The sequence below is a fragment of the Pleuronectes platessa genome, chromosome 1 (assembly GCF_947347685.1).
Source record: "Pleuronectes platessa chromosome 1, fPlePla1.1, whole genome shotgun sequence".
Lineage (NCBI taxonomy): Eukaryota > Metazoa > Chordata > Actinopteri > Pleuronectiformes > Pleuronectidae > Pleuronectes > Pleuronectes platessa.
This window is the reverse complement of record NC_070626.1, coordinates 9,980,274-10,000,658: the sequence shown is the minus strand read 5'-3', so window position 1 is coordinate 10,000,658 and position 20,385 is coordinate 9,980,274. Positions and strand designations below refer to the sequence as shown.

The window sequence follows — 20,385 nt, the reverse complement described above, 5'->3', positions numbered from 1 at the left end:
TGTTGAAAAACCATCTCACAATGTTAACAAAATGTCCTGAATCCACCCCTGACCAGAATGTTATGTTCACTTTCCTGACAAACATCCTGTTCCACCTAGTTTTATAGAAATCTGCACAGTTGTTTTGTGTTATTATCAAACAAACACTGACAAATACATAACCTCCTAGGTGGAGGTAATTAATGAATACCTCTCGCTACTTTTAGGAAGTAAAATCTTTCTTTATGAACCTGAGGAGGCTTACATAAACATATATAAACTGAGTATACAGTATATTATATATACTAGTAGAGACAATGGGCAGTTTCTATTTTACATTCACTCCAACATGTCAATGTTTGTTTTAAAGCAACACTAATTACCTACTGTGTACGACAGTTCAAGCCACCACTCACAGATCATGTATAGTAATATTCACTCCCCTCTCTGCATGGTGGCCTCTCACTGTCATCAGTGTGGCTGTATTGTGTCGGTGAAAGAGAAATACACACAACATTCTGCTTACCCTTCAAAATGGGCTTTATTTTGTTAACATTTACAGGAACATCACGGACATTAATTTCCCACCCGTTACATACTGTATGTCTATACTTTACAGATGCAACAGAAAAAATGAAATCATCTGCTCCGAGACGTCTCTCACAGAAAACAAGGCTCCAGTCAGCGACGAGCTTCAGCCGTGCACAAAACAAGGTCCTCTGTCTGAATCCCTGGGACAGTGGACACTCACAACTACATGGAAGTTGTCAGCTGGAACCCAACTTATAAAACCCTTTACATCATTTCCTTACGCTCACAACTGAGTCCATGATTTAGTTGTGACTTTAAGCAAATGCACGAAATGCTGATGCCAATATCTGCGATGGGTCGATCGGTTTGATCCAATGTTGTGGGATTTATAAAAAAAAAAAAAAAAAAATATTTCATATCTCAGGGTATAGTTGGTTTACGTATATTCTGCAAAACTGGGATACAATGGATCAAGCTTTTAATTCTTAATTCTTTAAATACATAGACATGGAGACCCAAGGTTACCAGCCTCGTGCCACTTCATTTGCCATCCTCTGTCAATGCCAAACTGTTCCGACGTTTCACTATAAACATTCAGTAGTTGCTTTGAGACAGCGTAAACTACAAAAACTCACTTCAATATACAGTGGACAAGGAGTACCCAAACCTTACAGTGTCTTTAACCCCTGTGTCGTTTCTTAAAAAGGGACAACATGAGTTCTGTAATATGATTAGAATATAATAAATAATAATATCTGAACACAGTTCATTAGTTATCAGGCGCATGGCTGGAAACATGTCGCATCTTCATGAAAAGGCAGCGAGTCGACACTTGCTCCACTTCACCCGCAGGAAGTCAGAGCCGCCATGACCGGGCAGAGAAAAGGCTTCACGAACATAAAATATAATTTAGATTTAGTCTTCAACACAACGAGACTAAAAACACTGCATGTGAAATTCTTCACGACACACACACTCACACACTCACACACACACGCCCACACACTCTTACTTCCAGTATTTCACCTCATTGACCCTACGAACGCATGGAGTGCTCCACCAGCCGAGCATTACAACAGGAGCCATTGTACAAGTCTCCCTTCATGCATTTATCTGGCATCTACTCTGCATTAGCAATGCAGCCCATTCTTTACAGCTACAGAGGAGAAGCACATTTGTATTCTGTAACACAAATCTCTGATGTCTCCCCAACAACAAATTTGCACTCGCTGCCACTTCCAGAGGCAGAGCAAAAAAACTAAAGAGCAAAAACCTAAATGTTTCCTATAAGTCCACTTGGGGATAGAACAAAAGTGCAGCATTGGTTGAGTACGACTATAATATATATGCAGTAATGACGTGAGACTTTTACAATGGCTACATCTGTTTCTGCAAAACATGTACAGTAAAGACATTTACACAGTGTGATGGAGAAATATGTAAACTGTTTCACGAAGAGCAGAATGGTCTTAATGCAACTGCACAGTAGATTCTACACTGATGTTTAACTACCTGGAGAAATCTATGCTACTGAGAGAGTTTACACAAGTGTTTCTGACAGGACACACAAGCTGGACGAGGGTTTGTGCGCTGATCTGCTTCCTGAACCTGGCGTCTCCCGTCTCTTACAGTGATTAAGAAAAGCAGGACTCCTATTTTCTTAAGGTAAATGAGGTCTCTTGTCTTGTTTTTGTTGCATGTCTTGTCGGCCACAACGTCGCAAACATGCCCCCCTCCCCCCTCCTCCTCCTTCCTCCCAGAAAAGGGAGGGAATCTTCATAAAGCCTGCTTCATCATCCGCCGCCAACGCTCAGCTGTGAGACACAGGGAAGCTACATAGGACTACATGAAGAACACGACATTTGAACTAATGCACAGTGCAAATAGGCTTCTCCCCCTCTTTCTTGCATCTCCATAACTTTCGGAGATGGGCAGGCATTGAGGAAAGGTGGGGTGTAGAGGGTTAACTTCAGACAGCACCCCTGCTGGCAGGCAGCCTTTCTTCTTTCAGTTTATTTTTGCATTTTTTGGTCTTTCTGGGAATCTCCTGCCCTGGGGGGAAGGGGAGTTGGTGTGGCTGAGGGCCAGGAATGGAGGGGTTGGGGTTCTTGGGGGAGAGGGTTCTACTTGTACAGGCTCATGGTCGGGCTCTGGTACATGCACATGTAGGCGTCGCACAGCAGGCGTCGGGCCTGGCCCTGGATGCTCTTGGGGTCCAGAGCGTGCAGCTCCTCTGGGGTCATCTTCAGGTAGGCCTCCACCTCTGGACAGGGAGACACCTGGGGGATGTTGAAGCCGTTCTGCCCTCCTGCAGAGACACGGGTTTAGGGGTTAGGAACAATAATAAAGCATTTGTAGCAGCCAAGTCTTTTTAGAAAACTGTCCTAGAAGATGTCAGATATAAACAACTAATTGATTTTCAAATAATTTAAAGGATTTTTTTTTTTATTATTTAATAAGAAACTACAAATTATATTCAGGAAATATCCCAAACAAAGCTTACTTTCTGTTTCCAACTACTATCAATCTGTATGGGTTAGATTTTCTTCTTTTTTTAATAACAGTATTATACAGTATTATGTCTTTGAAATTTTTACTCACAGTATTTATCAAATGTAAACATTAATAAGAAAATGAATTTGTAATCAAATTAGATTGGAGCTAATTTAAAAGCAGTAGAGCAGTGTGTGTTAGTTTGATGTCATAGCAAACAGAGCATCTAGAGGCAGGGACACCCACCATCACGGTCCGCCATGCTGTCAAAGAAGAGCCAGGCTGAATCTGCGCTGCCGTACTTGACGAAGGCCACGTAGTGACTGGTTTCGATGCACAGCACGGCGAACAGCTCCATCCTCTGACGGGGGAAACTGCCCTGCCGCCCCGTACCGTCTTGCAGCTCCTTGGGGACGGACAGTTTGCCGTGCCGATGGGTTTTTCTCCTCGGGTGGAGGTGAACCTAAATCAGTGATAGCAGACACACCATCACACACACACTCTTACACACTCAGAACTGTGGCCTAATAATGGGTTCGAGATGTGTTAAACATTTTTAATATAAGAGAGAATGACAGAAAATTAAAGCTTGAAAGTACATTTGAGGATTCATACTACCAGATAAGCAAAATCAATTTAAATGAAATATCACTTCTGTAAATCGGACTATTTGCTAGTAAAGAATTAACAGACCATGTGTTACAATCTACTGCTGAAGCCACTGATCGTTTCAAAACTTCTGCATTGACAAAGTGCGATTCCTGTGGATTTGGCGCCCCCAAGTGGACCATCCTGACACAGACTTTCCAAATTATTTTTGTTGAACTGGTGTTGCCACAATGCCCTCTGTTGTTTACCTGTGTATTGCACTTTTCACAGAACTGCTTGATCTTGCCAGCGGTGATATCCCCGTCCTCGTAACAGTCGCGACACTCATACAAAGCCAGACCTCCGCAGATTCGACATTCCCTCGGAGCTGGATAATAAAGACACGTTCCTTTATCATTGATGACAAGTGTAGTTCTTCAGTTAAGAGCAGGTTTGTAAAGCAAGATTCTTTTAAAAAAGGTTCCTTCATCTTAACTGAGCTGCAGTGACAACTCAGTGAGATTTCACTACCAAACGCCACACAGCTCTGAATCACCATTGATCGGCAAAGTACACACCACACTGGCACCTACAACAAAAATATATTGGCCACAACTCACTGTCTTCAAGGAGGTCTGTGATGTCTAACTCTAGTGAGGGGAAAATCTTGTTGAACATTTTGAATTCCTTGCCAAACCGCGGCATCTGGATGATAAGGCAGGAGGGAGCCTGTGAGGATGTGAGGGACAGAGAAAGAGAAAAACGAATAAGTCATCAACAAAGCAGCTGAGGACATTTCAGCAAAGATCAGCTGCACAGAGACTGAAACCTGAGGCCGAGCAGCTGTGTACTTGATATCCATCACATCACAAAATGATGTCTTATTAAGTTAAGATAACTACGACAGACATTCTGGAGATTTTTATGTATAATGTCATAATAGCATCGTAATATTATGAGAATAAAGTCATTCTTTAGAAGAGTCGTAATATTATGAGAACAAAGGATGTTATCAGATTAAATTCATTATTTATGAGAAGAAAGGTCCTAATATGTCAAATAAAGATTAAAAAAAAGTTTTAGGAAATAATATAATTTTAGGAATTGAAAATCTTGATTATAAAATAGTTTACTTGAGAAAACAAACCTCCTTTAAAAACCACAGATGTAACAAACAATAACCTCAGTCAACCACTACCACAGACTTCCATCACCAGAAAAGAGACAACTTGCTCCAAGTCCATGCAGCTTTCTTCAGTATAGACTCATTTTCTACTTGAAAGCCCCGCTACTTGACGTGGTGCTGATGTGACGAAATATTTCAATAATTGTGAAACTTGTACTAAAGTATAGCTCAACAAATAGCTCCATATTCCCTATCTTCTTATATCCCCCAACTTAAATCACGCACGTCAAAAATTATGACTTTATTCTCAAAAATCTCACATTTTAATTTTCCTTTAGGTGGCCAAATAAATTCATAAATAACATCAAAGACTCATTCTCTGAAATGGATCCTCATCTTAATCTTGGTTTAACCCTTTAATTTTTTTATTTTTTTTTATTGTTCTTTAATATCCTATTTTTTTTTTTTATTATGCAAAGCATATTGGGCTGAATTTAATATTATGAAAACTGCTATACAAATGTTTTCTTATTATGTATGACATGAAGGTAAATGAGGATATACAAGGATCACAGCTCATAGACTTTAGTTCTCATAACCAGCATTTAAACCACCATTTAAACCACCAAGAAATTCACTCATTGTTTAATAACCTTAGATTATTTAAAATTAAATATATATTTACACACCAATGTACCCTAAGAAAAACTACACACGTACTCTACTACTCATCTTTCAATAACAAATAATGAACACAAGGTGGAGACAATCCACCACAATATCACACGCTGGATGCTAAAGGTATAAACACAATATTATTTTGTAAATAATAATAAAGTAAATATGAATCTTCAAATGAATTAAAAAGGGGTATAATTTATGTATTCCATTCTAACCACAGCCATTCATAAATGAACCATAAATTACACACTCAGTTCATATTATCGAAAAATGTTCAAACCCTTTTTGGATTTATTTTGAATGGTAATAATTATCATAAATTCCAAAGCAGCCTGTACCTACAGCCTTCATAGGAAATCACAGGAGAATAAGATATACGAGACGCTGTGAGAACCTATGAGCTGGATACGAGCCCACCAAACCAGAATACATCTATTATCTTAGTCTGACAAATAAAACCACAGCAGCGTATTATACCAAATATTGTACTTTACTCATGCTGACACTTGTATATGTAACCAAAATTAAGTTCACCTCTGCAAACTTCAGGTCACTGTTGATGAAGGACCACTCGAGGAGCTGCTGGATGGTGGGAACTCCCACCTTGTCCTTCTTGTCCATGAAGATCTGGTAAAAGTAACAGTCCTGGACTTTCTGTCCTGCCGACCTGGAGAGTTTGATTCACAGCTTCAGTTCTCACAGGACAAAAATAACACAATATCAATGAATTTATTATAAGTAATTATATTTTATTACTATAATTTGTATTATTATTATTATTACTATTATTATTACTGTGATGAAGACATCTCCCTCTCTGAGACATAAATTCGAATCATTTGACGTACAGAGCCTCAAACAAGACCATTGATGCAGATCTTAAAATATGACAAAAATAACTACTACACCACTTCTCCCTGCACTGTCATTTAATCTATAGTGTCAGTACTGCAGCAGATGTGAAACAGTGTGTGACTATGTAAATATAGATATTACAGCCTGTTACATTTCTGTTATTTGGCAGGGATGTGTTTGGAAACTATATTTGCAGGGTCTGATAAACACTGACGTCTACATCACACCATGTCAAACATACTTTGTTGTTTGTGTGAAAATAAATAACTGTATCATCAACTCTTTCAGGAAATTATTTTTGCTAAAGCATTACAAGACAGAAGTTAATAAACTTTAATAGAATTCAACAGTACACTTGTATCGTGCTAAAGAGGCTTCTAAGATTGGACCTTACCTTAGCTTGAGCAACGGATCCACCCTCAGTATGTGATGGAAAAGGATATTGAGGAACTCCTCAGGATCTGCAGCACAAAATGTGCTTAAATTAGAATTGAATCACTTCAGAATAACCTTCAACATCGACGAGACATTACTGGACGGTCATCTTTGTCATTCTTCTACCTTTTTCTTCAGAGGTAAACCCAGAGGCAGCTTCAACCTTCTCCAGTATCCTCCGTAGCTTCATCACTTTCGTGGCACAAACATACCCGTGTCTGGAGGACAAAGACCGGGCAAGTTACGAGCTAGCTGGATTGTACTAGTACAGTTTGTTCCACAACCTGTGACACCTGCATGTACAATACACCACTGTGACTTACATGCGCAGGGGGTTGACTATCTCTGTGCGTAACAGCTCTTGAGTCTCTCTGTAATATTCTACGTCAGTCTTTGATCGTGGCCTCAGCAGAACCGTGTCCAGGACAGAACTGAATGAAAAAAGGCTGCAGAACAGAATATACAACAGAGGCATTAAAATGAATGGATCCTTTATCTAATCTAATCCAAATAAATTATGGTTAAACAGTATTACTTGGCAAATCGTCAGAAATTAAAAAAACTGATATTATCAAAAAATTTGAGTTTTGTAAACTTGTAAACTTGTAAACTGTGCTGTTAAAGGTTCACCCAAACCAATCCGGATAAGAAACGTTCAGTGCCCAATGACTGCTAGAGCTGCTACAACTACGCCAGCCAATAATGTAATTTGGTCCGAATTAAATACTTTGTCATGTTTACTACAGTCCAGTGAGGGCCAAACACTTTGTTTATTTTGGTTTCAGACGACTTTATGTAGTTAAGGTTATCAGGACATAGGATAGTAGGAGGATTTAAACAATTAAGATAGTTTTGCGTCAACGTCTTATCGACCCTACTTAGTCTTTCTATGGGAAACACTTAGACTAATGAAACACTTAGAATTTAAAACTCAAGTCAAATCAGTCAGATCATATTTAAAGTGGTCCCCTGTCATTTGAGTAATTTCTGTTGACTGCTTTGTTCAAAGGCCTTTAGGCAGAAACAACAGATGTACCACTGTCATGGAGCCAGCTCACAGCTCCTCTCAGAGTTAAAACAGTTTACTAATAAGCCCTTGCCTCCGGGCAAACACTGCAGCTGCGGGCAGAGGAAGCACCACATAGTCAATCAATATGACTGAAGACGTTAATATAAAATGGCAAACGCTTGTAGCTGATACAGTATTTACTGTTAGACCTAAAGAGCACTGACCAGAAGAGAGTTGAATCCAGGTAGCAAGAGTTGTAGTGGCCCTGGATGCCTTTCTTTTTCCCCACCATGACATCCAACCCATCGTGCTCTGTGCGGGGGGGCGTGTTCTCATGTACAACCTCACTCAGGTAACCCCCAAATGCTGCGTACACAAACATTGAACAAGTGAAAACATAAGGCATTGAGTTTGTGTCTTTAATAAGCTGTGCTCCTGGTCCTGACTCACCGATGGAGTTGCACCTCTCTATGGGGTTGGAGGAGTGGTGCAGGGACGGGAAGCGGGAGTCGGGCCGGCAGCACTTGAGCTTCACAAACAGGGCTTTTTTGGGTGGGCAGGTGAAGTACCGTGTGCCTTTGAAGGTGCCGTCAGTGCAGCCAGGACATTCTTCTTCCTGAAAGTGAAGGTCAAGTTCAGATCAGCTGCTGCCTGTGTATACAATATTACAGCATACGCCTACATTTATTCTGCCTGAGGCTGCACTGATCGGGTTACAGGTATTTTGGAACTGACTTCGTTTACAAAATGTCTCAACCTTAATTGGCTTTTAGTGACAAATATTTTAGACATTGCACTTTACACAGAACGTCTAATAACATCAGCATTCAGTTTGAAAGAAAATGTGCTCACGAAAGATGCTTCTTCTTACTTTGCTGAGTCATTTTGTCACCACAAGATTGGTCAGCAGCAGAGAATTCATGAAGGCACTATACCAACAAACAGTCAGGTATATGTCTCCTGAAGTATGTCTATATCATTCGTTTCACCAGTGTTCTAGACTTTCGGTGATTGTTTTTCCCAAGCAGTGATGCTGAAAACTAAATTTAACACCTAACATTGCTGAGTTGTCTCACCAGCTCCAGCCCGGCGAGAGGCTCCGGCAGGCCAGGAGGCAGACCCACCCAGCGAATGACACCACACAGAGGGGGGTTCTCCTTCACCTCTACCAGAGAGCCCACCTCCAGGCCTGGCTGACCTCGGGGAGGTGTAGGCGGTCGTGGTGAGGGAGGAGCAGCGGGCGAAGGCGCCTCAGGCTGCTCTCCCATCACCGACTGGACAGAAAGGGATAGAGGCCCATGGCTCATGCTGTCGATGGGCCCGGTCTTCCGGTTCAGGCTAAAGGGCAGAGAGTGGAACTTGTTGTCACTGGACAACGAGGCAGAGGGCTGGGCCCTGGAGGGCGGGGAGGATTGGTTGAAGTCGGGGGGCGTGTCAGTAAGGGATTTGGCGGGGTCCTCCCCAACTGCAGGAAAGAAACCACAAAACAAACTTAATATCTATAGTACAGTACAGAACACATCATGTTATTTAGACTGCTTAGAGATTTCAGTCTTTCAAGCGTTTCCTGTTTAACTGACCTCTTCTGGATCAGAGTTTGTTGCAGAATGAACAGGTAAACCCTAAATCATGCGGCTGCTGTTGAGGCAGAATGTTATATAAGGAATCAGGGTATCTGTGAAGGGGTGTACTGGTATATTGTAGATTGAATAGTGCTGAATCACTGAACAGTACTATATACTGGTCCACTACAGCTGATCCATAGCTTGGATGATGTATAGAAGTACTGATCATTTGTGAAAGAGCAAGTTTTCACCTGGACTCAAGCTCCTAAGTGTTAAAATACCCTGAGTGGACATGTGATGTCTGCTGTGCAGACTCATGTTTCCATCATATGCAGCCCCGAAATATGCCTCTATAATTTTCAGCTGACACTCCGAGGGAAAGAAGAGAAGTTCTTTAAATTTATGTACAGTATCAAAGGACTTAGTGGAACATGATGATTTCTTAAACGACAGATCAAACCATAATCACAGAAGCATCATCATTTAACAATTCATGTTTGCAAACTATATCAGTTTGGTCAATACATACAAGCTAAAGCATTGATTACTTTCTTGACACCACAACAGCATCATAACCATAAAGACAAAGGAATATGAAGGTGATGACACATTCACAGAATGAGTGAGCAGTAGGGCATGCACCTCTGCTTATTTCTGTAAATCTAGTATATTAAATGACATGCATTAGAGCTGATATAATATTGCAGGCACTCAAGTATTGTGTTTTGCTCTGGCATAAGGTAACACAACAATTATAATCATGCTTTCTCAAACTTCTTTCTTTCTATATTTTCTGGATGTTTTGAGAGGTTTTTGCAAAGTAATCACATTTGTGCCTCCGTGACTATTAGAACATTTATCCACAACAGAGAGTTGAACATCCAGAGCTTCATACATGTAAAACACAAAATGCTAAATACTTTACTTCTTTTTTTTTTACATAGTTCAAAGACTTCACAAATGACACATATTGGAGTGGACATGAAAATGGAAAAAACACTTGTGCCCCCCCTACACCAATGGAAATACAAAAACACAATGTGTAGACTGAATCCGTCAGTCCCAACCCCAGATATAAAGGCTTTAACTAATGCTTTGGCTTGCAAACAGTGTTATTTAAAAAAATTACATTGTTTAACTACATCTGCAGCCAGAACAAGACAACAGCCAGTTAAGGAGTCATTCGCAGCCCTGAGCATCATTGAAAGCCTTATGCAACACCAATTAATCCATGCAGGTGGATGTGACACGAAAAAGGTGATGAAGGACGAGACTAGTGGAGGGTTTTATAGCAAGCTACTACAACAAACTACTGACTCCTGCTTTTCCTTTTTCCTCTTTTTCCCCCTCAAACCATGTTTGGGGCAAACACTTACTTAAAGCTTGCAACTTCTTGTTGTTACTAAAACTTTATAAAGGCAGATTGAACAATTTAGGAGTTTTTCCCAAGTTATTACACTTTGTAGGGAACTCCCATTCTCCCACCTGAATTGGTATGACTTTTTTATGTAAGTAAGTATGAGCGTACAATTAATTGACTATGATAAACTCTGACAATGGTTTCTGGAGCATTTCATTTATCTTCCAGATAAAATACAGTTTGATGTGTTATACCACACTGACTCTGAGCCGTCGATCAATATGCAGCTATGTCTCAAAGTCTATCTATTTCTCTGTTGTTGTTTTGTTTTTTACACACCTTGAGAGGCAAACAGCCAAACCACACAAATCTCCTACTTGGTGCACAATGTGAGACAGTAGAAGATCAAGATGCCTGGTTGTGCTAAATATAAATTTGCATAAATAAAAAATATATATATTCCCGGTATTTTTCTGTGATTTTCTTCTATAAGCCTGCATATTGTAGACATCTGACTACCACTGTTTCAGCATATCAAGACTAAATCTAAAACAAGCATTAGTTTTAATTAAAGTTATATCAAATTTCAGCAGGTTTTAGATAGATAGATAGATAGATAGATAGATAGATAGATAGATAGATAGATAGATAGATAGATAGATAGATAGATAGATAGATAGATAGATAGATAGATAGATAGATACTTTATTAATCACGTGGGAAATTCAGAATAGGTTAAACACTTTGTGAAGACCATAATGAATTAGGTTTAACAGGTAAGTAAAGTACAACACATATGGAAGAATATTAGAGTACCAGAACTACTTTAAATGTCAAATTATCTCAAAAACTACAATCTGAGACGTATCTATAGTATTTGCCAGAGCCAAGTGTTTGTAAACCGTCAGCTAAAGCTGCCTGTTGGTCTTGTTTTTAATTTTATAAGAGAGTAATAACACACATGTCATTGAGAAAGAAAAACAACAACACATAGAGACACAGAAACTCTGAAAATTGATAAGCTTTCAGTTCTTTAAACGTTATATTATTATAAGAAGATCTTCATTATTGACTTTATATTCAATAATCATGAGAAACCTAAACTCACGTAATAATAATTAAAAAAAACTGAAGCTCATATAAAAAAATATATATTAGGTACCAATGTATTTTTAGAAGGTGGGAGACAGGTTCCCTACAACTGTACCAATCACTAAAACTATGAACACTCTGTCCTGCTATTCTTTCTGAGGAGACTTCTAGTCGGAGAAACCAACAGTGCTGGAGTTTATGTGTGATGGCATTTTAAAACTATCCAGCATTATAAACGTGAGCCTGAGCTAAACCAAGGAGTAGGTAGCTTGTTGTGAACAGTAGCTTGCTGGTAAGATGTTTTGACACCCACGAGTACCCAACTTTTACCTTCATCAATGTACCATGTGCTTTTGGATTTGGACTGGGCTGGGGGGTCAACAGAGCTGCCATTTAAAGTATAGTAAAATTCAGACTTGCTCCTACTGCCACATTGATGACCTAATCCTGTAAATCACACAAGTACAAATACAAAAAGATAAAGATAAGGAAAACATGTATGCGGCTGCCAGTGTGTGCACGTGTGTGGGAGTATGTTATTGTGACCACAGCAGAACAACAGGAGATTCAAACAGGGAAGAAACCTAGAGAAAAAAATAATTTAATCAGCTCCAGAAAAGGAGCCATGAGAAAAGAAGAATTCAGTTTTAATTTAATGAGAATAAAGTCATATTATTACGAAAATCAACAAGGAAAAAGTCATATTTTGAGACTTGAGTCATAATTTAATGATCATAATTTCTCGTAACTTGACAAGAATAAACTAAAGAAAGCAGCAAAGAGATCTTTCTGTGTCCAAAGTGTTGAACCAATCTCACTGTTTCTAGAGAAACTACAAAAAAACTCTGAAGAACACAAAGATTTAACAATGCAAGCTTCACAGTCGACCACTACCAAACATTTCCTCCTCCACAAAAGAGGCAATTTCCTCCAAGTCGGGTGGGTCCTTTCTTCAGAATAGACAGTCTCTTGCGAAATCTTTTCAAAATCCTGCTACTTATGATAATGTGAAGACAAGCCCAAAAACTAAGTATTTTGTCATTTGTAAAACCTTAATTAAAGTATAACAATTTAACTAAGGCAACAAGCTGATCTTCTAATATTCCCACTCTAACATGATACCAAGTCTAAAATTACAACTTTACTCTCATAGATTTATGTCTTTTTTCCCTCATAATATTATAACTTTATTCTATTGCTAATACAAATAACAACACACTAGCATTTTTTATACACAATGCAGAATCACAAACAGCCAACTTGTTAGAAAGCCCCTTAAAAGAGTTATTACACCAAACTGTGCAGTGCAGTACCTTTGCTCTTTGGTTTGCTTTGGCCAGAGGACAACTTGTCACTGTTGGTGCCTCTGGGGGCAAAACTGTGCTTTTGCAGCCTTTGGTCCTGCATGGAATATTCTGTTTGGCCCAGAAATAGACAAACATTAGATAGAAAACAAGAACTTTAACACAACCATGCCTAACTTTGAACTACCACATACAACATGTATTTCATAGCTAATTTGTCAATGCTGCAGAACAAACAAACTCTTTAACAACATTCTTTTGCAAAATATTACAATTATGTTTTGCAAAAGAAATGTTTTGGTTTACATCACCACAAAAATGGTCTGAAGACTCTATTTTAGTTTCCATAGCTACAGGAAAGATACTTACATGTATGAGCTAACTGTATATTAAAATAATTTAACACATGGAATGATTTGTTTTGCTACAGCCTCTGAATAATGACTTGGGTTTCAACATTCAGCCTTTAATGAAAGTCAGTAAACATGTACGAAAGTAAAGTTTTCTTCCTATAAAGAACAACTGTCAAGCATCACAAATTACGAACCAATGAAAAACTAATGTTATCTGGTCAGTAGATTTTAAAGCAGCTCTACTTAGTGACAGCATGTACTTGCTGAAACCTGTCAACAATGTGCAAAAGAAAGGGTCTCACAGAGTGATGTCAAATTTTTTAAATTAACAAAAGTTGGAGAGGCGGCACCAGCACACATAAACAATTCCTGAATGTGGAGAACAAAGAGCCTGAGTATCTCACTTGACTTTCAAAAACAAGTGAGCCATCAATACAAAAGGCTCTCTGTTCCCACTGCGAGCAAAACACAAACTCAGAACGCTCCGAGGGAGCTCAGTGTTGGTCCGAGAGCTGGACGGCTGAATATTTTTTTGATGACACACGCACATGGCACAAAAGCAGGGACAATTACTAGGTGACTCACCTGGCATCACGTCACAGATGGGGACAAGTCGAGTGTGTTCCAAACTGGCAAAATTACACAGCAGCTTCCCGTCAATCACACCATCCCAGTCCCCGATAGGATTGTCCTGTAAGAGTTGGAGACATGAGAACCACAAGTCGCTCTCAGACACTCTTCATCTCTTTAAAACAACCTGGTGCAGCACGTGCTTCTTCCCCTTGTATCTTCCTGGTGGTTAATCGAGTCTGTTATATTTACGCTCCACCTAAAAATAATGCTTAAGCTTGATCCTCTGTATCGTGATGATCCATGAGCCCATCTCATCTTCTCCACACAAACAACAGATCATCCACCTCAAGTCCTACCACCCAAAAGCACAATGTCTTTTCTCCGCGAGCACAACCACGCTAATTCCTCTTTAGTTGGGAGTCCAGGACTCTGCTCCAGCGGGATAGTCCAAGAAAAGCTTGAGGCTAGTGCCACCTGCTAAAGAAGGCAGGGCGAGGCTGGACGCAGAGTGAGGCAGAGCAGTGGGCTCTCCTCAGCTGCCTGCTGGCCCCTTGCCACGCTGTTGGGTCATACAGCACTAAGTCTTTACCTCACTCCCCGCGTGACTGCCTAGCCTTTGTGTGGGTGGCTCAGATGCACTAAGTGGGCTGCTGATGCTACCGCCGCTGCTGCTGCTATTGCTGCTGTTGGTGCTGCTACTAACGATCAGCAGTCAAATGCCTCAGTTATGCGTTTCGATCTCTCTATGACTACAATACCACACACGCCTGACAACAGTCGTCATAGATACCAGCTACTGTGATCCAAGGCAACAAGACATGTTGCCTAAACTTGGGGCGAACGTACCCAAAAAAAGGAAAAACTAAACTACAGAAAACCTGGAATGAATGCTAACTCCAATAATTTGTCTCATATTGTTAAAGCTGACATTGAGCATGTGGCCACTCTCCACTGACACGATGATATGATAAATAATGTTTTAACAACATCAGAGAAGGGAGAATATGAAAGAATGTTTGTGATGTCCTCTCACGTCATCATTAATCAGTATTTAGTTAATTTATGTAATAGTTAAAGTGATGGGAGTAAACAATAACGAAGGGATGTGAGCCTGTTCTGTAGATTTTAAAATATTGGTGCAAGTTTCCCCAATTCTTTTCATTTCTTTTATGAATTTGGGATTGAACACTTTATTTACAATGTCAGCCTGCTACAGTAATGACACTCATATGGTATAGAATACTACAACTACAAAAAAAAAAATTGTGCATCATGACCCTGCATATGACAAACATTTCAGACTCATGTGCAAAAGAATATTAAAAAAAATATAAAAGACCAACAATGCACTGGAGAAGGAAAAATTGGGGGAATCAATATTTGTTTACTTATTAACCAGTTGTATGTAGTTTGTTAAATCAATTCAACAAATCGCTGACTAAGCTCTTACTTGATCAGTATCAGTTGCCAGGCAAACAGTCCAAGAAGTTACTAATCCCTATCAAAAATCAGTGCACCACTTAACCACGGCATTAACTCAAAACTGTTAAGTTTGCATTCCAGATTTTTGTGCAGCCTAAGCAAACAATATGAAACATGTTAATTAGTGAGCTCCAGATGTTTCCTTAAGGAAGCTGTTTCCCCATATTTCCAGTCTCTCTGCTGAGTTAGCCAGCTGCTGGTAGAAGCTTCATACAGATGACAGTGGTATTGACTTCTTAGCTGCAGCCTTCATTAAGTGCAAAACGGTTTCTGTTATGGAACAAGTCATGATGTCAGCACACATGATTTGGAGTACAACTAAATTGTTGATCAATCATTCAATTATGTATCAATTATTTGACCAACTACATGTTTAGTCTGCACTATGTCAGATCATTACAAAAGATAACCATCATGAATAACCCAAATCCCTTATAGATCTAAAAAATGGTTTTGTCTGAGCAGAAGTTAAAGATCACTGTAATATTTAAAGTGATTATTTTAGGACAAATTCTAGATATTAAATATATTTTTGTCAATAGCTTAATCAATTCCCATTGCTGGTATAAATGATACAAGCAATTTTTCAACCTGTTACTGCATCTTTCAAGACATATATTTTTGGGTACAATAAAATGACCTACTGGATGTGGACAGAGTCTCACTTACCATATCAACTCCTACATAGAAGCCCAGGCTCTCATTTCCTGGCAGCAGGTCACAAAAAATGATTGTGCCTCTCTCAGGTCCGTCCCTGGTCTGCACCAGGACCCTGGAGTTGATCTCCAGTGGAGGGAAGTCCTGGTCCTCTTCCACTAGATTGACATGGTCCACCTCTAGCTCGCCTGTGCCGTCATCATCATCCTCCCAGAGTTCAAGCTTGTCCAGGGCCACAAACACGCCGCACTCATCCTCACAGCGGAAGAGTTGGCGGCCCTGGTAGGAGCCCTCCGTGAAACCTTGGCCCCGGCCCTCCTCCTGGGAGAAATAAGTGAGGAGAGTGAAGCAGAGCAGGAGCAAAAGATGTTCAACCTATTGTCATAAAAAGGAGGGCAGGTAGCAAGGCTGCTCGCTCAGCATTTCAGAGTGAAGGGAGGTCGACATCATGGAGCTGTGAGAGCATGTGGTCGATTACTGCAGCCGGAATACAACTTGACTTACTGTGATGATAAAAACATTAAAAAAAATCTAGAATGGTACGAGACGTTCTTATGACCATTACTGTAACCTATTGTGCTCCTTTTCACTGATGAGCCATTAAGATATTAAAAAGTCCCATATCCATATAACTGCTGGCATTTATTCACAAAAGAACAAAGTGATCTCTATTTAGAAAGGGTGCATGAAATCAGAATTTCGTGGAATGCTTATGTGCAAACTCTGAGGCCTTCATACTAAGCTCCAGTTTGAATGCCTGAGCTCCATCAGCCCACTCAAGAAGAAGACAGCCAGACTCAGAAGAAGAAAAACAACATTGTGCTGCAATAAGCAACCCTTTGTATTTTGTGACTTGCTGTACATATGGAGCAGAATCAATGGCATGACATTAAATAATCAAATGTTGAGGTTAAAGAAATAGTTCTAACAAAAATGAAAATGTTATCATCTGCTTGCACTTGTCAGTAAAACACTGCAGCCTTGTTTCCTTATTCACAGAAATAACATTGATAATTCAAAAATGTATAAGATGCAAACTGTGACAGTGAGAGAGATTCTCACTTTGAGAGCAACAAGTGTGAATATTCACATTTTCATTTGACCTCAACAGAAAGAATCTGGATGAATAAATCTAGAAATACTTTGTCCTTGTCTTTATTTGGGTAACGCAAAATCCCCTTTTTCAGAAGGCTTTCAAAACAGAAGCTGTTGGTTTTATTTCAGACTGAAAGTTTGTTTAAATTGTGACAGGCTTGTTACTGACATTCAGTTGTGCATATCTCTGACTCATGCCATTCATTTTACATTGGGTTTCACTACTGCACCTGTTGTTTTTAATCTACTAGAAGTTAAAGGTTTAGTGTGTAGGTTTTAGGTGAAAGTTATTTATTGGCTGAATATAAAATAATCCCGGTGATGTTTTCACTAGTGTGTGTAATCATTTACATTGTATGAATTATAGTATTTTTTACCCTAGAATAGGCCCTTTACATATAAATACTTCAAATACCTTTAAGGCCGCCATATTTTTTACACTAGTCCTTTACAGAAGTAATTTGTCTTTGTCAAACTTTTATAAAAAAAAAACTCTAAACTGGAGTTAATATTTATATTATAGGGAAATTATCATGAACAATGAACACAGGAAACACAAGATAAGCATCTACTACAGAGTCTAACAAAACAGAATTTCTCACCAGCAGCTCGACTCCAAACCAGATTCCAGAGAGGGCTCTGTCAGGGAGCAGCGAGCCCTTGAAGCGGACCACACCAGGCAGAGGTTCATCCCCTGAGCGCAGCTGGACGCGCACTTTGGAACCACAGTCAATATCACAGCAGCGCACCAGTCGAGAGTTGTTGCAGAGCAGAGCGTATCTCTCCTCACAGTTGGTAATGGGGAACAGCAGCTCAGCCAGCTTCTCGTCCAGCTCCTGCACATCCCGCTCGTCCAGGCTCAGCACCACATTGGTCTGATCCAGAATGCGGATGCTTTTCTTGCCTTTGCATTGGGGCAGAGTTCGGCCCAGGCTGTTGCGCTCCTGGCATGCTTGGCCAAGACTGCCGCGGGGGATCCGCAGGGTCTTCTGGGGAGGTTTCTCCACCGTACACTCCTTCACGACCATGTAGAAGCGCCAGTCCTCCCTGAAGCCCCCGCTGGGCTTCTCCTGGCTCCACAGGACAGAGCTCATGGCTGCATGCTAGGCAGGAGGTCCAACATCAAGGCAAGCTTGACCTGCGATCTGTAATAAAGAATAACACACATAACCATCTCTAAAATAACTTTAAGCTAGGAGATCAATACAGAAATGTAATCAAAGTAATAACAGCAAGATTAGTTAGCTGGAACTATAACTAAATCTATAACGCTCATCCTTTGAGGGTCGCAAGGTTAGCTGGAGCCAATCCCAGCTGACTTTAGAGTCGGGGTACATGCAGGAGTGGTCGCCAGTGTATCACAGGACCAACATACAAAGACAAACAAACATTCACACGTACAGAAAATGTTGAGTCTCCAATTAACCCATATGTCTTTGGACTGTGGGAGGAAGCCATAGTACCCAGAGAAAATCCATGTAAGTAATGGCCGTTCCACACTGACTTTCCGCTGTGTTTCTTCAATCAGTTATTATTGTGTAGTATATATTTCTACAACTGCATAACTCATTCATGAGCACAGACTGAAAAGAAGTAAGAATATTTCTTTTGTTTAAAATCAGACAACAGGAAACAGTTTCATCAATCATTCGACAGATTTCTGACAAGACATGACAAGCTGAAATGAGGAACTATTTACTATGACTGAACAAAAGATATAGGACGATGATACAATATGATAACGGTCAGGAATATGAAATAATGAAAATGGGGTCACTTCAGATAAATACTTATACATACTGTACTGGGTGATTTCTACCCTTTAATCTCCAGTACAGTTTGCTTGTTGTGGTTACTTGTGTATTCAGTCTATGAGTGAAATGCAATAGCGATGTCCAGTCATCCTTGTGTAGTATGATTGTCTTTTGTACTTGTATAGGATTACTATCTCTACTTATTTAGTATTTAGACATTGAGGAAGAGCAAATAGCTGAGTATCTCTGACACACTGACACACACACACACACGCACACACACACACACTCGCACGCACAGACACACACACACACACACACACACTAGTAGGAGACGAATGGATTTCCCCTGATGACACCTCAGATATGATGATCAACCACCTGACACAGTCAACAACTCTCACAGTCCGTAATTTGTTTCAAACATGACGACAGTTGTTTTAGGGACGTTTCATCAGCGCTAACATCACTACAACACTAGAGGTTAACCACGACCACACAAGCAGGACATTGAAAGTGATTTCCACCTGACCCGGGCTAACGCTAACCTGATTTAACATGGACGTAGCTCCGTGGTTGAGGCGATGAACACACAGACGTGCTAACAGTTTCACGTATCCCTCTGTCAGCATCACTGACAGCGACACCATGCCTCGTTTTAACGCACCTTTCCCCTGACAACCAGAGCAGCGGTGTGTCATCACCAGGCAGGAGCTGTCAGTCAGAGGCCCTTCGAGAGAGGGAAGTAGCCAACGCACCGTGACATTAACACACAATAATAAACCCCAATGCTAACGTCCCTCTTACCTGAGATACACCTCCCTGCGGTTAGAGGCTGCAGCTGAAAGTCATTTCAAATATCCACCCGGTCAGATACAGGCCTCTGGAGACGAGCTGTTTCCTCCCGTAAAGCCAGTTAACCTCTGATTAGCTCAGTGGCTAGCTAATGCTAGCGCCCTAACCAGCTAACTATCAGGCTAAGGTGAGCCCGGCGAGGTGGTCGACAGCGGGCAGGCTGCCAGCGGACTGCCCCCCTCCACAGTGTGCTAACAGCATCTAGATAAAGCTGCTCTCCGCGGGGAATAAGTGATAATAGCCCAGTGCACCGCTACAGCTAACAGATGTATTATTTACAGGAGATCACCTCACTAACATGACTGCCTTGCGTCATTACAGTCGCTCACAGCCATTGGACGTGCGCTGGGTTCTCGGGCACTGATTGGCTGTTTGATGTGTCTGTAGGAAGGTCCCGCTCTGTGGGGTTTTCCCATACTGGGCAGGATATGTAGTTCGGTTGCAGTGTGGACAGATGAGGGTAGATAACTCTGCTGCTTCTGGCTCTCTGGTATTTATTATCAGAATGTTTACTGAAATATGGGATACACTGAATTATAAGTATTTTATAATGCAGGTCAGGACTCAAAATTTTACTTTTGTAAATATAAAGTATTAG

General features: G+C 40.4%; 1 protein-coding gene across 4 annotated transcripts; it reads right to left on the bottom strand.

Moving 5' to 3' along the window:
* Window positions 1-501: 501 nt before the first annotated feature.
* On the bottom strand, window positions 502-20,077 carry cylda (cylindromatosis (turban tumor syndrome), a). Of its 4 annotated transcripts, XM_053416457.1 has the most exons (17): window positions 19,740-20,077; window positions 17,781-18,323; window positions 16,096-16,404; window positions 13,957-14,062; window positions 13,028-13,129; window positions 12,045-12,161; window positions 8,774-9,162; window positions 8,148-8,313; window positions 7,922-8,063; window positions 7,012-7,134; window positions 6,815-6,906; window positions 6,648-6,714; window positions 5,933-6,065; window positions 4,212-4,320; window positions 3,861-3,979; window positions 3,250-3,466; window positions 502-2,818 (listed from the first exon to the last, which is right to left on the bottom strand). In XM_053416457.1, exons 2-17 carry the CDS (start codon window positions 18,270-18,272, stop codon window positions 2,634-2,636), a joined length of 2,868 nt encoding a protein of 955 aa, XP_053272432.1. In that variant the 5' UTR covers window positions 18,273-18,323; window positions 19,740-20,077; the 3' UTR covers window positions 502-2,633. The 4 variants fall into 4 exon arrangements, with proteins under 4 accessions (XP_053272432.1, XP_053272364.1, XP_053272591.1 ...); XM_053416389.1 differs by having other exon boundaries at window positions 7,922-8,313; XM_053416616.1 differs by lacking the exon at window positions 12,045-12,161.
* Between the last annotated feature and the right edge of the window lie 308 nt (window positions 20,078-20,385).

Excerpts from the sequence above, each read along its gene's own strand:
- cylda (XM_053416389.1), bottom strand. The coding sequence starts at position 18,272 with ATGAGCTCTGTCCTGTGGAGCCAGGAGAAGCCCAGCGGGGGCTTCAGG. Across the intron at positions 6,715-6,814 it reads GTTTACCTCTGAAGAAAAAG|ATCCTGAGGAGTTCCTCAAT; the intron begins GTAGAAGAATGA and ends TTTGTGCTGCAG. Across the intron at positions 2,819-3,249 it reads CAGCATGGCGGACCGTGATG|GAGGGCAGAACGGCTTCAAC; the intron begins GTGGGTGTCCCT and ends GTGTCTCTGCAG.